Genomic DNA, 27,014 nt, shown 5'->3' on the forward strand with positions numbered 1-27,014 from the left:
GTTTGGCTTGAGGGCCTGGGTGGATGGTGGTACCATTAAATGAGAGAGAGAGGGAGCGGGGGGCGGGGGGAGGGAGAAGAAGAACATATTTGAGTTTGAAGAAAGAAAAAAGGCTGAGTTCATATATGGACACGTATTTGAGATACTTATGGATTTTCTAAGGAATGTTGTTGAGATGAACAGATTTGAAGCTCAGGAAAAGTCATACATATGTATGTATTTATATATGATTAACATACATATAAGTTGCTAGCATACATAGGGCTAAACAATGAAAACTAATAGATTTCCCAGGTGTATTATGTAGACCAGAAATTCCCAAGTGCTGATCAACCATCAGGTGCTCTAAAAGCTTCCTGAGTATCATATGGAGAATTGGTTCAAAAGCAGATTCCTCCAGGGGGACCTGGGCGGCTCAGTCAGTTAAGTGTACAACTCTTGATTTCAGCTCAGGTCATGATCTCATGGTTCATGAGTTGGAGTCTTGCAATGGGGCTCTGCACTCGCAGTGTGGAGTCTGCTTGGGATTCTCTCTCTCCTTCTCTCTCTGCTCCCACCTCACTTAATCTCTCTCTCTCTCTCTCTCTCTCTCTCTCTCTCTGTCTCTCTCTCTCACACACACACACATGCACACACACACACTAAATAAATAAACTTGAAAAAAAGTGGATTCCTCCACATCCTGGAGGATCTGATTCATTAGCGGAGGGTCAGGAATCTGCATTTTATGGAATTCCTTGGCTAATTTTGATTCACACTCTTGTTTAGGAAGACTGATGAAGACTAAGAGCAGTGGTATCACCCATGTTTAAGGGGTGGACAAAAAAAAAAGACTCCATGAAGTAGTAAGAGGTCAAGCAATCAGCCAGCAGAGAGTGAAATCACAAAAGACAGAAGAGAGAGTTTCTAGAATGAACAAGGGACAATTTTAGAGTAGGGAGCTCTAGTCAGAGAATTTGGAAAGTGTTTACTATATTTGGCAGTATGGTGGTCTAGAATCTTTAGAGAAGGAATTTAAAGAGTACAAGGAGTAAAACTAGGATATAGTGGTGTGAGAGGTGGAAGTAGGAGTAAAGAGGTGGAGAAAGTGACTTTAATAGACATTCTTTCAAATCATCTGATTATGGAGAGAAAGAATAACATTTGGAAGGGAGGGAGTATAGGGTTAAGGAAGATTATTTTTTAACGAGAGGAGAGACTCAAGAGAATATTTAGAGTTTGAGAGAAGAAGGCAGCTAGAGCAGAAAGGGGGATGGAAGGTAGAGAGTAGATAGAAGACACAACTCCACATGAGAGAAGAAACACCTCATCCTTTCAAAGAGGTAAGTGAAGGTGAGATGGGGTTAGACAGGAAGCTGAGATGGAGTGTTTGATAGAATGTTTAGGAAGACATTAGGAAGAAGCTTTAAATCATTCAAAAGGTAAGATTGTTGAAGCTCATCTGAGGTAAAGAGTTCAACCATTCATTTATTACTTTATGAATATTTTTATTGCAAATAGTGACAAGCATTTCCTCACCCATGCTTTTTTCCCCAATTTATAATGCAAATGAAAATGTTTTGTGGCTTGAGCTCTTGTCAGTCCTACAAAACCCAAATCTCTTGTTTGTGGATTCCTAATTTGCATTTGTCTGAGTTCCGTATGTTGTTTTGTATTATTGGAAACTAGCATATGGGGAACCTCAGTAACTGATTTTCTAGGAGAAGCAGAGCCTGAAGAGGTGTGTGTGTGTGTGTGTGTGTGTGTGTGATAGTCACCATGACTGAGGCCAAAAGAGATCAACTGACACCCAAATGGAAGAAGAAATAGCAGAGCCAGTGAGCGAGAACTTAATATTGGCCATCCCTTTCCAACTAAGCTTCTTCCCACTTTATAGATTCCCAAAAGGCCACATCTAGCATGTTGCATAAAAGAGCATAGTTGGGCATACAAAAACAAATGCTCAAATTATTGGACATGCAGTGCACTAAACTCCTAACAATTACACCAGCAAAAGCTTACCACTTAAAGGATGCTTTGAAGTAGGAAGAGAGGATCAATGACGTGTTCCAAACTCACTCAAGTACTTTCTTTTAACTTCACTTTTAAGTGTTAATTTTTCCCAAATGTTGAAAATTTAAGAAGCTGAGGGATATAGAAAGAAAGGTAGAAACATCTATGATACTAAAACCTAGATACTGCCACTAATATTTTCTTATATTTCTTTCCAGTCTTTTCTCTGTGTATAACTTTTTATACAAATATGCTATATCTGCAACTTTAATCCTGCTTATGTCGTTTAACATTATAGCAGAAAAACATTTTTCCATGTAATTAAAAATATCTTGTACTATACATATTTTTAATTATATAGTATATTATGAGGTTTCTCATATTTTATTTAGCTATTCCCTTACTCTTGGACATCTAAATTGTTTTTAAATTTTCATTACTGTACGTACCATTGTTGGGAACACATTTGCATATAAAGCACTTGCCATATTTCAGGTTGCTTTTCTGAATTACTATGTAAAAATATATAGCACCATTATAACTTCTGGTAATTAATCAAATTTCTTTCTAAAGAAAGCTTATAAGCAATATATGAAATGCATAGTTCATCATATTGTACAGCATTATCAAGAATTTTTTAAATTTTTAAATGTTTGTTTATTTTGAGACAGAACAGAGTGTGATATGAGTGGGGGAGGACCAGAGAGAGAGAATCCCAAGCAGGCTCCACATTTTTAGCACAGGGCCCAACACAGGGCTCGAACTCATGAACCATGAGTTCATGACCTGAGCTGAAATCAAGAGTCGATACTCAACTGACTGAGCACCCAGGCACCCCTTAAGTATTTTATTAAAAAAAAAAAAAAACAAACCCTTAACTTTGTTAATTTGTAGGCAATACAACAGAAATCTTGGGATTTTAATTTTCATTTCTTTGATGAATATTAAAAATGAGTATTTTCCACATTTTGATAAAATTTTATTTCAAATTTTATACCACCTATTAAAATGATTTTTAATGGGCTTATACTTCTATTTTTAATATATTTTATTGAGTGGTTTCTAGGGGTTCACTGTTATGCTAAGCCTTGTGGAGAAGGCAAAAGAATGATAATGAATTGCTTTCAACCTTAGTAATCTGTATTTTATAATTATAAAACTTGCAGTATGGAAAAGGCCTTAAAATGTGTCTTACTCAAGTTACGGTTGTGGAAGGAAAGATTAAACCCATAAAACAATTAGGGACACCAGGCAAGATAGCAGATGATAACATGGCACAACGTAGCCTTTATTATTGGAATTCAGAAAAAGTAGAAAGCTAGGTGAATTGCAATGTCAGTTGTCATTAGAAAGAAGGACCTGCTGGACTTTGAAGAATAGAAGAGTTAAGGGCTAGGAGGGGAAATGAACGTGTCGCAGTTGTTGGAAGGATTAAACCATTCAGACTAGGGTGGAGGGTTTGTGGGTTGGTGTTGGGACATAGAGTGTGAGATGAGATCGTATTAAATGTGTACCTCACAGGTCACCTGACCCCTCTGGTTGAGACCCATCACCCTGGCTTCTGTGAGGTAGCTGAATGGTTCCTGAAAAGCCTGACCAAAAACCTAACTCTACAGGGCCATGCTTGTGTTACCAACAGATTGTACAACTTCTGCCAGAGCTAAGCTGTTGAACTCTATTGGGCACTCTGAGTTGCCCTGTGGAGTGAGTTTTAGGAAAATCAGTGCATAAGGCAGCATTCCTGTGTTGTTCCAGGTAGTCCTGTGACTTTAAGCAAATTACTTACCTTCCTGTACCTCAGTTTCCTCATTTGTACCACAAGCTCATTGTAGATATCAGATTATATAGTTTCTAGCCAGAGCTCAGTAAGGCACAGCTTTCACAGGGCACGTTGCAGAAAAGAGGCAGGGTATAAATAGAAGGCAGACTCTGTGGTCACCCTCAGATCTATTCCAAGAAGGAGTCCTTTCTGTTAATTTATATCTTTAGAAGGTATGAGGAACTATAAGGGACTTTATTTCTTTGTCTTTGTGCAGATTTAGCCAAAGGACACTGGGGCGAGTATGCATGTTACCTATCTTCTGTACGGACAGGGTAAAATTAGTGGCCACTTAGGAGCCTATGGGATTAGGTCAAACTTCCCTCTGAAAAATCTGCTTTTTACTTATAAGCTTCTTTTAACTTTTTGAATTGCTGCCTCCCAGTTTCTTGCTTGTACATATTTTGGTGGATGATCCTTGAGAAATTGAGTCTGTTTTTATTGTACTTCTTTGGGTTATCTTTTACAGTGATCAGAATTCTTTTTTTTTTTTTTTTTTTTTAAGGCATGCCATATCTACTTATTTTTCTTTTTGGATTAGAGTTTAATCCAGGAAAGAGACTTTCTATCCTGATTTCATTTTGATGTTTAATTTATATAGTCCCAGAAAAATGGATCTTGCTGAGGTGTTGAGGAGACTAAGTTGGAGACAAACTTAACTGATTATCTTTTGATCATTCATAGGCATCTGCATTCAAACTGTCCTTCTCTGAATCTATAAAATTTGGTGGTTGTCTGAAGATTAGTAGAATGCCTGGCACATACATGATCCCCAATACATTTTTTTAAATTAATGCATCTGAGTGGTTGCATAATTCACCAGTCACTATATGAAATTACTTACTCTGTAGAAGAAAAAATATTAGTTACCAAAGAGGTGAAGAATAAAAAAAACTCCTCTAAACTCCATCAAATATATTCAGCAGTCTCTCTAACATTTGCAAGTAATTAGTACCTTTTCACTCATTTAGGGTGTCACCATTGTTTATTTTGAGACAGAACAGAGTGCGCACATGAGTGGAGGAGGACCAGAGAGAGAATTCCAAGCAGGCTTCACTTTGTGAGACACTATCTAATCGATCCCCTTAACAACCCCCTGATGGGTTGTGGAGATACTGTTATCTCCTCTTTACAGAGGAGCAAGCCACTGATAGAGGAAAAAAGAGAAGGGATTTTCCGAATACCACCCAGCATGTGTATATGACACATTGATGAAAGTGGAACTTCTTTCTTTTGATGGCCAGTTCAGGGCTTTTTCCACTCTCTAAGTCCTTAATCTCTAGGAAAGAACCTGTCTTAAGTCCCTTATCCTTTCATCAAAGCAGAGGAATTTATACAGGTGTGCTAGCTCAGATTCTGTCTCTGAGTGTTTCCTCGGCAGGAGCTGACTCTTCCTTCTCCCTAATTAACTTTTATGTGGAAACTCCTATAGTAATGAAATTGCGTGTGCGAGTGTTCTCTCACCTGGTTTTCTGTTTAGTGCACCTGGAGGGAGCAAGCGTTTCTGCTGTCTCATGGCATTATCTTTGCTGAGGGAGGAATTTGTAGGAACTCAGATAACTCCCTTCCTGAGAGAAAGCTTTTTTTTTTTTAATCCAAAATTCTTTGGGCACAGCTTAGCTATTTGCAGAAATTTACCATTTGTTTGTCATTAAAGCGCACTGGTTCATGGTATTGGCAGCATAGCATGCTGGCAGCATAGACAAAATCATGGGAGTCAGAGAAATCAAGTTTGAATCCTGGTTTTGTTATTTACTGGGCATTTCACTTCTTGGAGCTGATTTCTTCCATTGTCCAATGGGGATGATGCATTAATGATATCTACCTCACAGGGTTATTGGGAGGATTAAAGATAAAATATATTTGTCTTATGATGAAATGAGCAGAAAAATGTGATCCTCTTCCTGGACTCTAGATCCCATTTGTGTGTCCTGTCTCTCATGTCCCCTCCTGCTCTGCTTTCCTCCTCACTCTTCTCTAGGACACTTTCTGCCCTAGCAGGTTGACCGGTGAGGTGGACAGCAGCAGCTTCCTTTGCCCTCTGGCTCTTTTGCATTTGGCCAGTGGGGAGTCCCAGCAGGAGATCAGAGGAGGATGAGATCATATTCATGTCCTTATTTCCTTCCTTTCAGGGTCAACTGAGGCTAGTGGTGTCCCAGAGAATAACCTTTTCCAAGGCAACCCACTTTGTGACACTCTTCTCCTGTATCAGGGACCCACCCCTCTCCTTGTCCCTTTTGAAGGTGGTGGAAACTCTATTATTGCTTGTTCCAAGAACTTCACTTATCCTTTGTAGATTCTTCTACCCTACCATCATCTTAAATAGTCTCTTTACCAAACCCTCCTTGAAGGATCCTAATATGAGTGTGCTGTCTATTTACTCCTGGGATCTTAACTGATACATTATTCATTACTGTTTAGTTGAAAGTACATCTGCCTAGGTCTGTCTTATTTGAGGGAGTTTGGCACATTTAAGAGAAAAGAAAAAAGAATGGGTTGTTTTTATTTGCCGTTTGATATTAAGAGAAGAAGGATGATGATGATGGTGGTGATGATGTGAGCCAAGCATTCATCTGGACACTGTTTTATACATATTAGCTCATTTAAACTCAAACACACATGAATATTATTACCTCCCTTTTGTAGATCTCAAAAAAGATCAGAGGGGTTAAGTAGCTTGACTAAAGCCACACAGAATGCCTTTGGGGAGCTGAAACCCTAACCTACGCCTATTTGGTTTCGAGGCCCCTACTGTTTTAGCCAGACCATGTTGCCTCCCAAATATACAGGCTGAGAAGGTCCAGCCCATCAGCAGTCAGTTCTCAATTAAACCCATTTGCCTACTCACATTTCTATAGGAAAGTCTTTAAGTGATGTCAAAGCAAATTTGTTAACAAGTTGATTATTTCATCAGATCTTATCAGGTCAATTCCATGATTTGTCTGTTTTGACTGATTTGTTAATTTAAAACCATTGAGTTACTAGCCCACTAGGGGCAGCTGACTATTCCCTGGTTGCCCCTAAGAGTACTCATTAAATACTGAGTAATTAAATATTTTGAATGAGTTTTTCTCTGAGAGCGTATATGCTTCCCACAGCTTTTAGTTGGATTTTATTTTCTCCCTAGGTGTGGAATATTTAGTTGTCAGTTTATATTATTTCTGTCCACTTCTTAAGTTAATTCTAGGTGGGTAATACAATTTCACATTTTCGGAGCACTTATAAAATGCTTGGGATTAGAACCAGTCAGGAAGGGTGACTAAATTCCTGGAGGTATACCAGCTGGGAAATTTGCATTTGTGGATCATGTCTTCCTGCCCTCCCCCACTCCCTTAAAAATAATCCACACACACTCCAAGAGACTGTATTTATCTAGCAACTCACATTTGATTGTGCACGTTTCGCTTACCTCAGGCAAGCCTTTTCATTAATCTTGGAAGAAGACTTTGTGCCTCAGTGCCCTTTGGGTCTCTCCAGTTGTGCCTTGGGACATTGTTAGTAGTAATAAACTGGATTTCTCTGATTCTAGCAGTACCTCGCTGTTGAGGGATCTCTGGCCTCCCTGAAAGTATCTGCATTTTAGGGTCATACGTCTTTAGGGGGAATTCACATGTGTTCAAAACAAGTCTTTGAGGCTTACGAGTCTGCCAGTGCAGTTGCTGGAAACCTTGGGGAAGGTTCCTCTCCAGTGGTGTAGGGGGGACCAGTGGGTTCCCCTGCTGCTGAGGGCTGGCCTTCTCTAGGGAACTGCACAGATGCTGTGTTCCTGGAAGCTGTCTTCCTTGGGTTTGTGTGCGTGTGTGTGTGTGTGTGTGTGTGTGTGTTTAAAGTATACACAGTTACTTTGTTTGAATGTATTTATATTTTTGTATGTATAACTCACACACTTCTGCACTTTGAGATTTTTCAATCATTTTAGTAAAACAAACTCCTTCAGACTTTGCTCACTGTTATTCTTTTCCTTAAATCTCAGACATGAGTCTTTTGAGAAATTTAGAAGAAATCCAAATGATAGAATACATGCTTTTGTTAGAATCAGTCTGCTCCTACAATGTCAGCGTACATCTACAACGTCAGCATGTTTGTGTTTTGGTCCAGCTTGTTTGCTTTATCCCCTTTCCCTTAGTGTGACTTCTTTCCTAAAAGGCATTTCAGCCCACATGCAAATATACCTTGTGAATATGTACATCATGCCCAGATTCTAGCTGAATATCAGAATGATATTCTATTTGCTCTTTCCTCAAAACTTGAAATAGAGAGTCTCTTAGTGTCTCCTGGGAAGTAAGGTAAGGTGATAAGGCTATTGTGTCATTCTTAGAAACAATAGTTTTGCTTGACCAGGTAGACTGTTTCTCCCACTGTTTCTTGCAACATCTTGGAAGCCAAAGAATAGAGAACTCCCTAAATTGACTGAAGAACCTTTGTGCTGTGGGTTATCGCTAAAGGTGATACAGGAAGCCACCATGCCGTGGTCAGAGGGCTTTCAGATGTGCTAAGATTCCCCTGGTGGTGGCCATACCTTGATGAATCCTGAGTGGCAAGTGGTGGTGGTGGGGGGGGCACTGTACCAGGTGGCATCAGCACACAGTTCAGCCTGCATCTTCATCTCATATGTGTAAATCTAAGTTGTGGCCACTGTACATATTGGTTTGTAAGCCACTAAAAAATGTAGACTGGAAGACTTAATGGAAAACAGATGGTGCTTGAAATCTCTAACTTATATTTGACAAAAGCTCTTTTGGAAACGCTGCTTGTGTGTACTTTTGTTGATTTAAACACAGCACCATTTTAGCTTGTTCTGCTGAATACTTTAAGAATTATTGTCCTAATCTAAGACAGCATTTCAAAGTGCACATGTTAATCATATACTTGATTAAACATTTCCTTGCCTTTCTCTTCAGAATCCAGTTGGCTTTTGAGTGGATAATTGTTGCAGTGAGCTCAGTGACATTGGAAGCGACTCTTGTCCATTTGAATTACTTAAAACACCACCATGAAAAGAAATACCTGTGATCTGCTTTCTCGGAGCAAAAGTGTAAGTACCTTTTGTTTTCATTTCTTTTCTAAAAATGTGCACACACACACACATATATATATATTTTACTGTTTGTTTAGATTTTAATACTGTGTTGTCATGATCAGGCTTGTGGGAACCCTTGGTTAACTTTTGCTTCTTGGGACTGTATGCAGATTATTAACAAATGAAGACTTGTTCGTCTGTGTGGCCTAGTTGACATTTGATGAGAATTCTCTTTCAGCCAGTTTATGTGCCTTACCATTCATTTGTATAAGCCTGATGGTGTGATGTTGGAAACTCTGATATTTGGATTGATGCAGAAATTCTATGATTAAAAATTGAAACTGAAGACAGTTAAGTCTAGTATACTGAATTTTCTGGGCAAATCCAAAAGGATAAACTGAGTTTATGTCGTTGTGTACTTCAATCAGTCACATTCCGAAAGTTTATGTACATGGTGAATAAATGTGAATACTTGATCAGTAAGACATGATTTCTATGAGCTGTCTACCCTAGTTTATGTCTCTAATTTTCTTTCCTTCAGAATTTTTTTTAAGTGAACACCCTCAGGGCCCTGAGGTAGAGTAAGCCTCCTTTCCAGTTACCTATTTATTGTTCTTAAGGTGCCAAATTAGTGATGATTTTTAGATCTGTATTAGCTTATAAATGAAAGCATAAGCAAATAGAGCAGCCCGAAGAAAGCTACCCAAGGCAAGGATGAAAGTAGACTTAATTTCTATGAGGCAAGCTCTAAGAACATGTCCCTTTGTTAATTTACCCGGGGAGGGGGGGGGGGGGCGGGGCGGGGCGGGGAAAGGCATCCAAACAGATGCATTTGTGACTTAGGAACATTTATTTGAAGGCCTCAGAAAAACCACAAATGCAAACACATTTCTCTAGAATGAGAATGCTTTGTGTTGCAACCCGTGATTCTTTTGTGATGGCCCAAGGCCATCTCAGATTCTTTCTACAGAATAACTAGCAGACTTTTAAGGGTGAGCAATGCTGGAGTGTGTGGAGAGGGAAGTCTAGTGTGCTCAGTAGGGTTTCTTAAAAAATGAGAAGGTGCCCAGAAGTGTGCCGGTTCTTGGAGTACAGAATGTGTTTAATAACTGACCACAGAAATTCAACAAACTTCGAGGGAATGTCTAAATTAATTTGTTTTCCTGGTTGGTGTTTGGTTGTATGGATTATTAGATAAAATAAAGGGCCATGGCTTGGATCTGGGAGTTCCTTCGGTCATGATATATTTGTTCATTAAAATAGGAGGTGACATGCATACGAATTACCGAACTGCCAACACACCTTTCTGTTACAGAGTTTTTTTTTTTTTTTTTTAATTTTTAAAGTTTATTTATTTATTTTTGAAAGAGAGAGGAAGAGGGTAGAAAGAGGCAGGCAGAGAAGGGAGAGAGAGGGAACAGGTCAGAAAGAGGGAGAGAGAGAATATCTTAAGCAGGTTCTGTGCCTTCTTCGTAGAGCCTGATGTGGGGCTTGAACCCAGAAACCGTAGAGCATGACTTGAGCTGAAATCAAGAGTCAGATGCTTACCCGACTGACCCACCCAGGTGCCCCTGTGACTGAGTTTTTCTTACTATGTTAAATATGGATGTAAACCACTTACATAATCCTTCTTTCTTTCATTAAATTTCACTGCCTTGTGATACGAAAAAAATGTGTAAAGCCAAAGGGGAGAATATTTCGGAGAATTAAAAATCGATCATTAAACATTGTTCTGGGGGAAAACATTCTAAAAGCAAATGATTAACTGTGTCGTGACTTTAAGGAACTGTGAATGCTTAATGATGCTAGGAGTTTTCCCATTTAGGTTTGCTTAGTGCAAAAATTTTAATCTTGGTGGAAAGCCTCACGATTCCCAGATGATGAGAACGTGAGTTGCCTACATGGGTCTAAATGTAAACAGAGAGCTCTCATTTCACTGCATCTTGGCTTCTTGAAAATCCACTGGCATAAAGAAAGTGCTTCCACTTAATTAAAAGACTGCAGGTAGGAGATTGCTGTTTCTCAGAGAAAAGAGCTACACTTTTTGCCTAGTTAGAAGTTGTCATAGAGTTTCAAAAGTTCATTTTGCACTGGCCTGAAAAAGTCACCCCCCCACTAGATTTTTGCCATTACAAAATCCAAGGTTATACACTTAGAGGCAGATGTTTCCTATTTTTGATGAGGAAAATTTTAAGAATTAATTTGGTTTAGGGTTTGAGAATGTTTCTCTTTGGCATTATGACATTTAAAAATCCAAAGAGAATGTTCTAAATGTTAAAACAGCCTCTGCTCCTCTCTGCAGGTCTCTGCATGTCTTGTATGTGTCATTGGGAAACTTCAGGCGTACAAAAGAGCAGGAAAAAAAAAAAAGATCATCATTAGACAATTACTTCATTTTTTTCCTGAACAGTTAAAGAGTGTTCATATTTTTCTCTGTCACATTCAAGATCTGGTGCAGTGTCCCTTTTAATGATTAATGCTCTGGATTCTTCATTTATTTGGAAGCGATCCATGAAAACTTTTAGCTATAAAAATATAAATAAAGACCTTTTTTCTTAAAGTGATATTTTGCTGGTTTGGGAGGATAATTTGTGGTTATAGTGGGTAAAAATGGGAGGAACTCATGTGGATAGTGCCCAAGTGAGGCCTGGCCCCAGTGGCTGTTGGTCCTTAAGGTCTCCTGTGGGAGACAGATGTGCATCAAAGAATCACACGCATATGTGTAAAGCAGTATTTCTCCAACCTATTACCTTTTGTAGGGCAAACGCTTTCAACCTGTCTTCATACATAATGGCTTCTTTCTCCATCCTAGAATGTAAATTTCCTGAGACAGAGGCAAGTAAGTAATTACATGGTAATGGAATGAGTGAATGGGTACCCCATGTTATCTGCTGAGAGAAGCATCCTAGTATAATGGCAGCGTATCATAGAAAGACGTGGCTTAGTCAGAGAGGTCAGTCAAGCCTTTCCTGAGAAAAGGGGATCTTCAGGGTAGTCTGTGGTCTGAAGGGTGACTTAGCCTACAAAGGCAAAAAGGGGGCTTCCAGACAGAGCTAACCTGGTGTGTAAAGACTGTAGTGTTAGGGAATGTGGTGGTTTCACATTCAAGAACAAAAGCTAGAATAATCTGCTGACAACTGTAGAGAGATAGTTAAAGATGAACATATTTAAGGGATATTTAGGAGGGGAAAAATGATAGTGCTTTTTTTGGAAAGGTATTGGCGGTAGGATCTAGGGGAGAGGAAAGTATAGAAGGTGACTCCTGGGCTTGTAGTTAACTTAAGAAAATAGATGCGGTCCTTCCACTGTGGTGGAGAGCCTGGGTGTAAACCTGGGAGGGAATGGAGAGAGGCTAAGCCTGAGTCCACAGCTATTGACATGAGAATGTTTCAAGATACAGGAGTTTGGGGAGCATTTTTTTGTAATTCAGACAACAGGTGGATTTATACTCCAAACTGCTAATTCAATGTAGAAAATAGAGGGACACTTTAGTTGAAAATAAAAAAAAAATCCTGCAAGTTTAACCTCAAGCTGTCTTCACCAAATCTACAAGGGAAATATAATGACAATTATTTCTAATTTGGTTTTTAATTTACTGGAAAGAAAGACCATCCATTCTTGCAAACTATTATGTGTAGAGAAGTTCTGATAAATAGCAGCCTCAATTATATCCTCTTATTTCTTTATGATACAAACAAAACAGGACTTAAACTAGTTGATTTCTGAACACTTTCAAACATAAGCTCATAAAAACAGGTGTCTTTTTTTTTCTTCACTATTTCTGATATTATAATGTGGTTAATTTTGATCTATACTTTTATACTATTCCTGAACAAGTAGAATATAATTTTAAAATTTATTATTATTTTCTTAAAAATGAATTCAAATTTAAATAGCATAAACTACCTTAATTTAAAGTAAATCAAAGCACTTATGTTGCTAAGTGAAAATGTCTAAAGAGTCAAATATCATTAATATTACCAAATAATATTAGGATGAACTTACATAAAAGTTTCTATAATAAATGGACCTAAATTTTAAAATTTAAAATCAATTCTTTATCATAGATTATTAAAATATGAAACATTTTAAATTTTGATGTTGTGGTTCACAGATTTGCTTATGACATTTAAAGAAGTCCACAAATTTAAAAAATGGCAAGACCGATATATTGCACATAAAGTGAAAATATCAAAAACAAATAATTTAAGCTTTACATTCCTGACTTCCATAACCGTTCCAATTGTCTGCATCATTTGTATTTGGAATACATGGTATTAATATTTATCTGTCATAAAATAAGAATTTCAGCAAATTTCACAGGGCTTATAGAGTTTCTGGTATATAATGTCTCCTTATAGTAGAAGGATAACTTAAAGATCTTCTAACCCAGCCGTTTTATTTTGCTGATAAGGAAATTGAAACAGAGGTCTGGGGAGATGAAATAAACGACTTGCCTAAGAGGTAGCTTGGTGTGGTTGAAAAAAAAATGTGAGCTTTAAAATCATACAGAGGTGCCTGGGTGGCCCAGTTGGTTAAGCATCTGACTCTTTGTTTTGGCTCAGGTCATGATCTCATGGTTTGTGAGTTCGAGCCCCACATCAGGCTCTGTGCTGACAGTGCAGAGCCTGCTTGAGATATTCCCTCTCCCTCTCCCTCTCCCTCTCCCTCTCCCTCTCCCTCTCTCTGTGTCTATATCAAAAATAAATAAACTTAATAAATAAATAAATAAATAAATAAATAAAGTCATATAGAATTGGGTTCAAAATCTGGCTCTTTCAACTCTCCAGCTGTGGGTCGTTTGATAAGTTACTGACTGTGGTATTCTAAAGGGTGTTAGGGAAATGATACTAACACACAATGCTTGGTACATCAAAGGTATAGATAACCTCATTAGAAAGTTCTATCCACCTTAGCCTATAAGTGAGAGAGACCACCTGTGTTCTTTCCTCTGTGATTCTTAAAATGTGTCAAAGATGGGGGGGGGGGGAAAGAAAAAATACCTATCTCTTATCTCCTTTAACCTATTTCAAGTGCCGGAAAAGCTCCAGTGTTGGAAAAATTATGGTGTCCAGATGAAGTCCTATAAAAATTAAGACATTCAAGGAAAAACAAATGAAACATATCATAAAATAAAGAGATGATTATGTAGGTAGCATTTGTTATTTAAAAACTCTGGATTTTCTGATTTAATTAATAATTACAAAAGGAAAGAGAAGGAAAGGAAAAACCTTCATCTGGCAGATAACCCTTTTCTTGAAGTATTTATTTGCAACAGGAAGTGTTGGAGTAGAATATTCTTCCAGAGGTTTTATGATATGCATGCTTAACCTCTGTAAAGTTTTGGAGCCATCTCTTAGTGGACTGACATTTCATTTTAATGGGTCTGTTTGACATTCTTGTGTGACTTCTTGGAGTTGTATACCTCTTGGAGTGCTTAAGATCACATTTGTTTTTTTCTGGGTGCTGTTTCTTTGTCCATATGCTGAAAGGGAAAAGCATAAGCTGGTTTCTGTCTGTTCTAACCTTCCGAAGTGTCTTTGCCATCTGTGGAAGCTGGGGACAGCTTTGGCTGTTCTGCCTTCTGCTTTATTGGGGCCGCACAAGTCTCATTTGTACAACAATTACAGATTTTTGAATTTTTCTATAAAACCATCTTATCTTAAAACTATAATTGGTAAAATGAGGCTTGGTGAGGTATATAGAGCATATACATGTATAGTGTAAGCAGGAAAATCCCATGCAGAAGGAAAGCCTTCTTTTTGTTTACTATTCTGAATTATAATGGATCAGCTAATCCCTCTGTTTAAAGCTTGCCTTCTCCTGACTCAAATATGTTTTCATGAAGTCATCTAATTTTATTCTAGAACAGCATTTAGTTGTAAACATCTAGAATTTTTTCCTTTTACCTACATAGCATAACAATTTAGGACAGGAAGAAAGTAATTAACAAAGAATATGCTTTTTAAAGCTGTTAGAAAATTTCACAAAAAAGTACTCTAGCAACAACTTTGCTTTTAATTTAAATAGTTTAATTTGTTACAGTGGTTAAGGTTCTATCCCAATCCTTTAACAACTACTGTTAGCTGTAGCAGCTCTTTTCAATCCATTGGTCCCTGAGAGAAAGGAACCATTTACAGTGACCCCAGCATCACATCCATGACTCATATTTTCCTTGGCATTTCTCCTGTGACATATTGATATAGTATGATTTTTCTGCAGTTAAAGATTTAATTCCAGCAGCTTGTATTTCTTTTGAAAATAATCTTAAAAATAATAGATTTACTCTTTCTTGGTATGAGGAGCTCTAATCACGATAGCCCACCATTAGGTTCTCTTCAGTATTATGATGTTCTTTCACTGATCTAGGTATTTACTGTTTTCCTGGTATAAGGAAGCCAATGTGATCAAGTGCAGCAATCTCAAACTTGGGCTTCAAAAAGAAATTATTAGGACTTCTGTTTATATTTACTTTCAAATGTGATCTTTTTTCAAATTTCAACTTTTTGTTTATGTTTGATAAATGTACAAAATACATGTGTACAATCGATACATATATAAATTGGGAAAATCTATTCCAGATATTTTTCCTGATAGGGGTATGTAATCAAAATAGTTTAGAGGCCATTCTTTGCAGTGAAAAGATAATTGTTTTTGGATTGGGATACCTGGATTCAGTCCTCAAATCCGCTAGTGCTTAAAGATCTGACCTTTAGTAAATTACTTATTTTTTTCTGAGCCTTAGTGCCTATGTGTATAGAAAAGAAAAAGTATATCATAATGAAGGGGAAATCTCCTTTCATATAATAGTTGGTTGGTAAATTCTATCTTGAGGGTTGTGGATGCTTTTTGGTAGCTACAGAGCTGAGTGATAATATCTGGCCCAGAAAAGAATTACTTGGAAATGCCAGGAAATGAAGTATATTCCTATCACTAAAGAGGTGCAAGCATAGTTTCCAAGACCCTTTTGCCAGTTTTCTTATTATGCACAGGATTCAGCCATAAGAGGAGTGGTTAAACTAGGTGAGAGTTCTCTTTCCTACCAGTTAAGAATTTCTGTGATTCTCAGTCATGTTGTGTCCATTTGTAAAATGAATTGAAAGTCATTTATCACATAAATACAAAATCAAGACATTGCGGCAAAGGAGAGTATTAGCTCAGTTGCCTTAACAAAAATATGGTAGACTATGTGACTTAAGCAGCAGACATGTATTTTCTTAGAATTGTAGAGGCTGGGGACTCTACGATCATGGTGCTGGACAGTTCAGTTCCTGATGACAGTTCTCATCTTGGCTTTCTCATTGTGAACTCCCAAAGGCCCCTATCTCCAAATGCTATCACACTGGGCTATAGGCCTTCAAAATAGGAATTTGGGGTGTGACACAAACATGCCTTCTATAACAGAGTTTGATATTATTTTTTATTTTATTTTATTTTTTCATCATGATAGGTATACTCTTTAATCCCTATCACCTATTTTACCCACTTCCCCTCTGGTAACCATCACTTTGTTCTCTACAGTTAAGAGTCTGTTTCTTTGTCTCTCTCTCTCTCTTTTTTTTTCTTTGCTCATTTGTTTCTTAAATTCCACATATAAGTGAGATCATTTGGTATTTGTCTTTCTCTGACTGACTGACTTCACTTAACATTATACTCTCTGGCTCTATCCATGTTGTTGCAAATGGCAAGGTTTCATTCTTTTTTTACGGCTGAATAATATTCCATTGTGGATGTATACCACATCTTCTTTATCCATTTATCTGTTGATGGAATCCTCCATAGTTTGGCTCTTGTAAATAATGCTGCAATAAACACAGGGGTTCATGTATCCATTTGAATTAGCATTTTTTGTATTTTTTGGGTAAATACTCAGTAGTGCAATTACTGGATCATAGGGTAATTCTTTTTGTAATGTCTTGAGAAAATTCCATACTTTTCCCACTATGGACTGAACCAGTTTGCATTTCCACCACCAGTGCATGAGGGTTTCTTTTTCTCTACATCTTCTCCAGCACTTGTTTCTTGTGTTTTTGCTTTAGTCACTCTGAGAGGTGTGAGGTGATGTCTCATGGAGTTTTTATTTGCATTTCCCTGATGATGACTGATGTTGAGCATCTTTTCATGTGTCTCTTGACCATCTGTATGTATTCTTTGGAGAAATGTCTGTTCATGTTTTCTGACCATTTTTTAATTGGATTATTTATTTTTTGTATGTTGAGTTGTATCAGTTATTTACATATTTTGGATACTAACCCTTTATCAGATAAGTCATTTGCAAATACCTTCTTCCATCCAGTAGGTTGCTTTTATTTTTGTTGATTGTTTCCTTTGCCGTGCAGAAACTTATTATTTTGGTGTAGTCTCAATAGTTTATTTTTGCTTTTATTTCCTTTGCCTCAGGACACATATCTAGAAAAATATTGCTATGGCTGATGTCAGAGAGATTACTGCCTGTGCTCTCTCCAAGGATTTTTATGGTTTCAGGTCTCACATTTAGGTCATTAATCCATTTTAAGTTTATTTCTGTGTATGGTGTAAGAAAGTGGTCCAGTGTCATTCTTTTGCATACGGCTGTACAGTTTGCTCAACACCATTTGCTGAATAGACTTTCTCCCATTGTATATTCATTCCACTTTTGTCAAAGACTAATTGGCCATATAACTATGGGTTTATTTCTGTGTTTTCTGTTTTGTTATGCTAATCCATGTGTCTATTTTTATGCCAGTACCATTACTTCTGCTTTGTAATATAATTTGAAATCTTAAATTGTGATACCTCCACTTTTGTTTTTCTTTTTCAAGATAGTGTAGGTTTTCCAGGTCTTTTGTGGTTCCATACAAATTTTAGAATTGTTTTGTTTTAGTTCTATGAAAAATGCTATTGGTATTTTGATAGGGATTGCATTAAATCTGTAGATTGCTTTGAGTAGCATAGATATTTTAACAGTATTGGTTCTTCCAACCCATTTGCATTTAATGTCTTTATATTTCTCTGCATTATATTGAATTTCTTTTATCAGTGTTTTATAGTTTACATAGTACAGGTCTTTGATCTCTTCAGTTAAGTTTATTCCTAGATACTTTTGTTTTTGGTACAATTGTAAATGGGATTGCTTTCTTGATTTCACTTTGTGCTACTTCATTATAAGTGTACAGAAATGGAACAGATTTCTGTACATTGATTTTGTATCTTGTGACTTTAGTAGTAGTTTTTTGGTGGACTCTTTAATGTTTTCTGAATATAGTATCATGTTGTCTTAGTATAGTGAGAGTTGTTCTTCTTCCATACCTATTTGTATGCCTTTTATTTCTTTATGTCCTCTCATTGCTTTGGTACGATGTTGAATAAAAGTGGTGAGTAGACATCGTTGTTTTGTTCCTGACCTTAGGGGAAATGCTTTCAGTTTTTCACCATGGAGTATGATGTTGACTGTAATTTTTTATGTAAGGCCTTTATTATGTTGAGGTATGTTCCCTCTAGATCTACTTTGCATAGGGTTTTTATCATGAAGGAATGTTACACTTTGTCAAATGCTTTTTCTGCATCTATTGAAATGATCATATGGTTGCTATCCTTTCTTATTGATGTGACGTATCATGTTGATTTTTTTGTGAATATTGAACCACTCCTACATCCTGGGAATAAATCCCACTTGAAGGTGCTGTATGATTTTTTAAATTTATTGTTGGATTTGATTTGGTGATATTTTGTTGAGGATTTTTGCATCTATATTCATGAGAAGTATTGGCCTGTAGTTCTCTATTTTTGTGGTGTCTTTATCTGCTTTTGATATTATGGTGATACTGGACTAACATAGTAAATTTGAAAGTTTTCTTTCCTCTTCCATTTTTTAGAATAATTTGAGAAGTATAGGTATTAACCCTACTTTAAATGTTTGCTAGAATTCACCTGTGAAGAGGTCCAGTTCTGGGCTTTTGTTTTTTGGGAGTTTTTGATTAGTCATTCAGTTTCATTGCTGGTAATTGGTCTGTCCAAAATTTCTATTTCTTATGGCTTCGGTTTTTGTGGGTTATATGAAACTAGAAATCAGCCTCAAGAAAAAATTGGGGAAGAGCCCAAATACATGGAGATTAAATAATTTTCTGCTACAAAATGAATGGGTAATCAAAGAAGAAATCAAACAGTACATGGAAATATATGAAAATGAGAACACAATGGTCTAAAACTTTTGGGATGTAGCAAAAGTGGTTCTAAGAGGGAAGGTTATAGCAATACAGGGAGGTCTAACTGAAGAAATAAGAAAAATATCAAATAAACAACCTTAAACCTAAAAGAAGCTAGAAAAAGAAGAATAAAACTCAAATCCTATAAAAGGAAGGAAATAATAAAGATTAGAGCAAAAATAAATGATACAGAAACTTAACAAGAACGATGAACAGATCAATGAAACTACGAACTTGTTCTTTGAAAAGATCAACAAAATAAACCTCTAGCCAGAGTTCTCAAAAGAGAGAGAGAAAGAGAGAGAGACAAAGAGAGAACCCAAATAAACAAAATCAGTAATGAAAAGAGAAATCCAGTAAACATTACAGAAATACAAACAGTTGTAACAGAGTATTATGAAAACCCATATACCAATAAATTGGACAGCTTACAAGGAATGGATAAATTCCTAGAGTTTGACATTCTTAAGGGGTGATTTGAATAAGTCATTATGTTATTTATGCCCTAAGGATGGTGACAGATGTTCTGGGCTTCACATACTCTCTCAGGTGGATAACACTGAAAATTATCTGGTGAATATCATTCTCTTCCTCAACTATTTTCTATATTTTATGTAGGTGAAACCCAATGATGATTTTTGAGGTTCTGATATTCTCTTTATGGATCTTGGGCTAATTTTAATTTTATTTGAAAACATTGTCTCTTTCATCACTATTCTTATTTGGCTTTTAAAATACTGTTTGTTATTACATCCAGTCCAGTGACCTAGATCTCTAAAATTCCTTGTCCTGTTGGGGGATATACCAGTTGAGTTAACTTTTCAGACTTTTGGCCTGATTATCCGAGTCATTCCCTTTACTCATAGCATTGCTTTTATGCTAACCATAAATGTACAGTCAAAGGGAGAGACACACAAAATGGCTATAGTTACAGTATATTTAAAAAAAAAAAAATTTAACATTTATTTATTTTTGAGACAGAGAGAGACAGAGCATGAATGGGGGAGGGTCAGAGAGAGAGAGGGAGACACAGAATCTGAAACAGGCTCCAGGCTCTGAGCAGTCAGCACAGAGCGGACGCGGGGCTCGAACTCACGGACCACGAGATCGTGACCTGAGCCGAAGTCGGATGCTTAACTGACTGAGCCACCCAGGCACCCCTAGTTACAGTATATTTTTAAATAAAAGTTATTAAAATTTTTTTAAGTAACTTTCCTTACAATATTTCTGTTGATATTCTCTGAACTCATGAATTTTTATAAATTTTCTCATCTGGAGAATGAATGGGATAAATTTCAATTCCTCATTAATCACTTCTGTTTTAAATTCTAAAGTATCTTGTAGTATTTTACATTAAATTCTCAATTTCCTAGTGAGTGCCCTGTATCATTTTCTTCCTGCCAGTAGGAGAGATTCAAGATCTCTTCTGCTCAATTGGATTTGTTAGTTTCTTGATGAAATTGCCCTCTGTTTGACTTGAGATTCTTTTGGATGCTCTACATTTGGATAAAATTGGCACTCACCAGATGTCTTTTAATTGAAGTTCCCTGTTTTTTTTTTTTTTTTTTTTTTTTACAGAAATGTTGTTTAGTGTTTATTCAAAACTAGAAACAAGTCCTGGATGTTTTGGAGGGTACATGGTGTCTAGAGAATTCTTTGCACACTGAATTTAAAGCATACCTAAATGGGCTGTCAGTTTTGGGCCTCTAATGAAGAGCCTACCTGGTGAAATATGCCCCTCAGCCTTCTTAGAATGGCCTCTTGGTACAGAAGAATTTAAAAATGTTGTTCCAAGTTTGTAAAGCAGATTTATCTTACGCTTTTTAAAAAAAAAAAATAAACAAAAACCCTTTTGCAGCCATACTTTTATATTCCTGAGTTTTTGGAAGGAATTTATGTTTTCATGGACCAGGGTGAGTAATTTATACCATTTCAGTCCATTGGTGCCTACCTGAAGAGGGCAGAGCAAAAAGAAATTTGGGAAGGATGATACATTTTGTATGGCATTGCAGAGGTATCCGCATTCATTATTCCTCACAATTATCCTATAAGATTGATTGTTTTGGTAGTTTTATGGTTAAAATAAAAATTATGATTCCCTTCCCAGACTGGCCTTCTTTCTCTACTGTATCAATCACCACCTAAGCAAAAGTTGTCACAACTTAGAACCCTGATAAAGTTAACTATATGGAAACTGGATTTTTCCCTTGAGATCACTCATCAGAGTTCAAAGAAGGTCAGAGGAGATACTTTATGTAAAACTGCTTTGAAAAGTGCAATATACAAAGTAGAACCAAAATAATATTCTTGCTTATGTCTCTATTGGCAACAAACTGAAATAAGAACTTGTAGTTTTAGAGGTTTCATTCTTTTTGTTATTATTCCTTCTCTGCTGCTTGTGCTCTTTCTTTACAAAATTCAGCAAATGTTTATTGAATGGTTACTGTGTGTCAGGAACTGTGCTGGGCTCTGGCTAGCTAAGGGTGAGTAAAATATTTATGGTCTCTCCCTTTGTAGAATATATTTGACAATTAAACATTATATTTTTCACAATTTTATTTCTCTTACTTTATCCTCCTATATCACCCTGGCCCTAACCACTGAAGTCTATCCTATTTTAATCTATAGTTCTGTCCAGGGATTATAAAACTGTGCCCTTCTCACACCTCCGTGTACTTGTGTTCATCATGTTTTGGTAACTTGTTTGGCAGAGTTAGTTTGAGCTGTGAATAATGTGCCATAATTGTCAATTACGCTCATTGTTGCAGAAACATAGATTATTTTAGAGCGTTTAAAAAGAATCTTTCTCAGATAATCAACATCAGTACAAGAATAGATGAGAGTAAAATGAATGTGAGTATGAAGGAAAGATCTGAAAGAATAAGGACTGATCACCAACCATTTCCTCTGAAATCAATCACACAACAGTTTTAGTGGCCAAAGCCCATCATTACATTGTCGCTTTAGAAAAAACTCCACTTTTTTTTTTCGATATTGTGATGTGTTCGCTCTTTTATTTTTGGACAATTTCAAGTTGGAGTTGAATTCTCAAAGATTACATCTAAGAAATAATTACATATGTTGTACTTAACAATGTATACACCAAAGACACATAAAATTAGAGAGAAGTCTTGTTGAATTGATAATAGCTATTGAATGATTCCTCCAGGCAGTATCGCTCTATAACAAAGTGAAATTATGAAGAAAGTATAATAATTTAGTGGAGTTTTCTACTAGTAGTGTTTTGCTCCAGAAAAAAAAATACTTTTAAGGCTTTTTCTTTTTAACTATAGCCAATTCTCTATTTTTGAAATTAGGATTAAATATTGCTTTTTGTTATTGAAATGGCTACCTGCAAGCAAAAGTTTTGAAGGTTAAAAATGATTTCATCTAAAATTACTGTTGTGTTTACGTGGTTTCCCACGATCATTACTTTCAAGGGCAGCGGGGACATGGTCTTAAGGTCCTGGTTTGTAGTCTGGGCTTTGCCCCTTTGTATTTATGTCATGGTAGGGAAAGGGGGATGAGAAAACCATAAAAAGGTAGGTTATTATTAAATGTTCCCAGTATCTGTGAGGATCATTTCAAGGGAAAAATGAGAAAACAGTACTGAAAACACATTACAAAATAAACAAAAAGCCAAACCAACCAAACAAAACATATTCCCAAAATAATGTTATACAATATTCACTTGTGTCATACATAGGCTTCTGAACCAAGTGCTTTAAGTCTTAGGGATTTTTTAAAAAATAGAATCGATCCATCAGTAAACAGATTAACATCTGTTACATAGTTCAGCTATGTTAAAAAGGTCATTCTTGTCAGTTCACATGTTCTCCTAAATTCTGCATAGTAAAAGCCATGGTGCCAAGGCCAAGAAAGATTAATTGTTGTATAGTTGGGGCCCCCAACCCTGCTTTCCAGTTGCTTCTATTGCTGAGGTTGGGTCATATACTGCACACATTGAGCTGCAGGCACAGCCCCATTTATAGCACAATGTCTGTGACAATGACATTTTGCTTGTGACTCAAGGTCATATCTGTCCTTCTCTTTGCCATTTTTACTGTTGCAGCAGTCTAGACTTCTGTTTTGGCAATATTGCTTCTGTGTCAATGATTTGAGCATGTTTATAGCCCTCACAATCCTGAATTTAATTCTGTCAACAGCATTTATTAAGCTCTTACCAGTTATATGCCTGCATGACAACATTCATACCCCATGGAGCTGTGTACCAGATGGTACCCCAGAGGTTCAGATAGTTAACCCTCCACCAATTCATATCCAGGTTAGGATTTAAGCTATGCAGAGAATCTGGATCCCTAAGCCTTAAAAGCCAAATGGTTTACAGCTACTAAAAACCAATGATAACACCGCAGTGCCACAATGAAAACTATCTTTTCCACAAACTCATTGAAAACAAAAAGCTACAAGCTTTAGTGGTCTTCATTTCTGCTACTGCATGTGCTTTGAAATATTAATTTTATGTAATAATAATCAGTTTGTATATTTCTAGAAGAGGCCGTTACCTAGCATTAATTTACCAGCATGGGTGCATTTAAGCAGAATTTGAATCATATCAAGAGAGACCGAGGCATTGCTCAGAAACAGTAGTCTCTGAAGGAATATTCAAAGATAAACAAGAGAGTTGAGAAACAAAATGAGAACGTCCTAGTATGTATGCCTATAAAAACTTAAAAAGCAAAAGATTTTTTTCTCCATTTATTCACGCAGGGATTCAGAACAAACATGTATATCCACAGCCAAAGTAATTGAGGTAATTGGCAGAGTAATCAGAGAGAAGCATGTCCTACAGTGGGTAATCTATTCAGAACAGCTGTAAGTTAAAACTTTCTGGTAGGGTTTTCTAATGTTGGAACAGTTTTTTTCTGAGGAGATGATGAGATGGTCTTACAACAAGATCTCTCAAAGTTCTGATCAAGTTTTATAGCTCTTCAAATATGTATTATTGTTAATACCATACTATGACTTATAAGAAACTTGAATATCTTAATTTATTCTTTTTAACTTATTGCTATTAAGTTTATAAATATGTTTATAATGTATAGTTAGGTATAAATATATACGGACATCATACATAAACATAAATGACTGTATATGTAGACACAAATGAAGAAGATTAACACATATTTTAACTGACATCTGCTCATTTGAAACCAAAGTTATATACTTGCATTAAAGCAATACATATCATTCATGAAATTATCCTGCATTTTAATGTCATAAATTCTTACCATTATGTGACCTTGAGTGAATTAGATTGCTCATCTATATTTTACTCATTTGTAAAATGAGAGAAGTAAATTAAATGAATTGAAAATTTTCTTTCAACTCTGAGACTATGACTATATTTTTAAGAGGATATATTTATCCTAACAGGTTCAATAAATATTTTTCACACTATTATGGTTATAGTCAAAGTATAGGTTCTGGCTCTCCTTTCCATCCAAAACATAAACATAATCCTGATTAATGAATTGAGCTTATCAAGTATCTGCTACCTTTGCAAAAACACTGTCTGTGTTGGACTTCTCTCACCTTAAAGAATGCATGTAGTGGCATCTGGGTGGCTCAGTCGGTTTTGGCTCAGGTCATGATCTCACGGCTTCATGGGTTTTTTGAACCCTGCATTGGGCTCTGCGCTGGTAGCAGGGAGCCTGCTTGGGATTCTCTCTCTCTTTCTCTCTCTCTCTTTCTCTTTCTGTCTCCGCCCTTCCCCCCCCCCCCCCCACGCTCTCTCTTCTCTCTCAAAATAAATAAAAAAAACAGAGTGCATGGAATTGAAAAGATCCTCAATTTACTGAGAATTAAAAGAATTATGTAAAATTATTGCTGCTTTGAACATAAATCCTGTAACTGCCCATGTTGCTGATGGAAAAGTAAAAGGAAGGTTGTAACATTTTGGTGGCTCTGCTTTAAAGTAATCTAAATATTTTTACTTTGTATTCTAATTCTACTTTATATTCTAATTCTAATTTTACTTTATATTCTAATTCTATTTTTACTTTATATTCTAACTTTGCCTGGTTCTCTGCTGATTGCCACCAATTTGACCCCTACAGGTCACCTGTGGTCACATCAAGTCTGTCTTTTCTCTGTTAGCAGAGAGATCTCTCAACTATTGTGTCCAAGTGTGAACAGTAGGTTTCTCTCTTAAGTCCCTGAAGCACAATCATTTCCAGGCTGTAACATGCAACCAAACTATACTGAATGCCAGATATAATGGGAGGAAACCACAGTCCAGAAATGAAAACCCTTACAAGTGAATATAAGAAATGATCATTCCTGTCAATAACAGAAACAGCCTGTTACCAAATCCTTTCTCCTTAGTCACTGACCTACCTCTCAGTTGCTTTGCTTATCTCCCACAGTGAAATGCCTGTTTTTTGTATCCTACCTGGTGTCCAGGTTCTGGACTCCACCGAGTGCCAGGAGAAACTCCTCATTCCGTGTCTAAGAAAATATAATAATTTACAAAGGTACAACTCTTCCCACATGAAAACTCCTTCTACACTTTTATTCAGAGAAATGTAACTGGAAGATATACATTCTAGGCAAGGACTTTAGCCTGGCCTTGATCACACTGAAGAAGCAAACTTTCTTCAAAGCCTTTTCCTTTAAAGGAAAACTTGCTGGACCTTCTCCAAGATTTTTTCATTAAGGCCTTAAAACACATCAGTTTCACATCTCAGCCAAGAGTACTCTCATTCCACTGAACATCTGAACAGTCACCATTTTCATCATATCCCTATCACTTGTATTGCTCCCATAAGATCACCTCAACTTCTTAATTTTACAATATTGAGGAATTCTGGAGTGAACTGTCTAGCTTCTGTCTTAAGCTCCCAGATGTATAGAGCTTCAAAGACTGCCAATCCCTCCTTTCCAACAAGAAATAGCTGAACAAATGACATACTGATGACTTGGAAAAAACCCATCAGAGAATTGAGGTTCTAAGACAGTCAACCAGCCTCAAATATAGGAAGAGACAGGCACTTGTCAAGAAGGAGAAAGAAGATGCCATCATTTGTTTCCATCAGGCATACATCACCAGATGGCATATAAACTAGTGAAAAGATTCAGCTGAAACTTACAGTGAATTGCTAAAGCCTGAGCATGAGCTAGCACTAGAGCATGGTCACACTGGAGGTTACATAAATAGGGGAGGTATCCGTCCTTGGGCTTTTCCTCCACAAACCTCACTAGGTGCTCACTGGGCAGATTGAGGAGAACTGCAGCCACAACTGAAATTAGACCAATCTCCCCAGTGTAATAAAAATTAATCTGCAAAGGGGAAGAGAAACAGGGACTGCTGACTTAGGGTACTGGGTAAACCCATTGATGAGGAACGTAACAGAGGAAAAATAAACAGGGGTAAGAATATGTACCAAGACCAGCATGACAGTTGGAGAATGGGCAGGAGCACTTATGAGACACAGAGACCCAGTGCCTACCTCATATGGAGGCTAAATCAGAACATCATGGAACACTCTTCCTCTTCTTCCCCCCAACTAGTGTCCTAACAAGCACTGAGCAAAGTTAAGAGTGGAATATGGCTGTGGGAGTTCTAAGAGGCAGATTGAGTGAGGCTCAGCACAAAGGGAGGACTCAAAACTAAGGGTGGAACAGACATTAAGAAAATAACCACTGGACAGCCATTCTACAACCTACCCACATGGTATCACTAGAGCAATTTGAAACCTGTGATACACTGAGGTTAACCATAACAACAGAAATCCTCAAATCTAGTCTAATTCCTGACTAGATTAATTCAAATTCCCATGTGAAAAGCCTAGCAGAAGGAAAGGCATGGTCATTCTAAGTATAAAAGTATATTTCCCTCAGAACTATTGTCCTACGCAAGATATCCAGTTTTCAGCCAAAAATTGAGGCATATTAAAAGGCAAGAGAAAATACTCCAAAGACATAAAATTATATAGAAGATCATCTCAGATATGGCACAAATGTTAGAATTAGTGGA

At 36.8% G+C, this 27,014-nt stretch overlaps 1 protein-coding gene across 5 annotated transcripts in view; it reads left to right on the forward strand.

Annotated features, from left to right (window-relative positions):
• Positions 1-27,014, forward strand: part of PDE4D (phosphodiesterase 4D) — a 1,391,688-nt gene that overhangs the window by 274,651 nt on the left and 1,090,023 nt on the right. For all 5 annotated transcript variants that reach the window (XM_086700391.1, XM_086700383.1, XM_086700378.1 and 2 more), the window contains exon 2: positions 8,713-8,846. In XM_086700391.1, the coding sequence (XP_086556517.1) occupies positions 8,805-8,846 (42 nt within the window). In that variant the 5' untranslated portion in view covers positions 8,713-8,804. The remainder of the gene's footprint in view (positions 1-8,712; positions 8,847-27,014) is intronic.

This window comes from Puma concolor, chromosome A1 (genome assembly GCF_028749965.1).
Source record: "Puma concolor isolate L17-30 chromosome A1, mPumCon1.1.hap2, whole genome shotgun sequence".
Taxonomy (NCBI): Eukaryota; Metazoa; Chordata; class Mammalia; order Carnivora; family Felidae; genus Puma; species Puma concolor.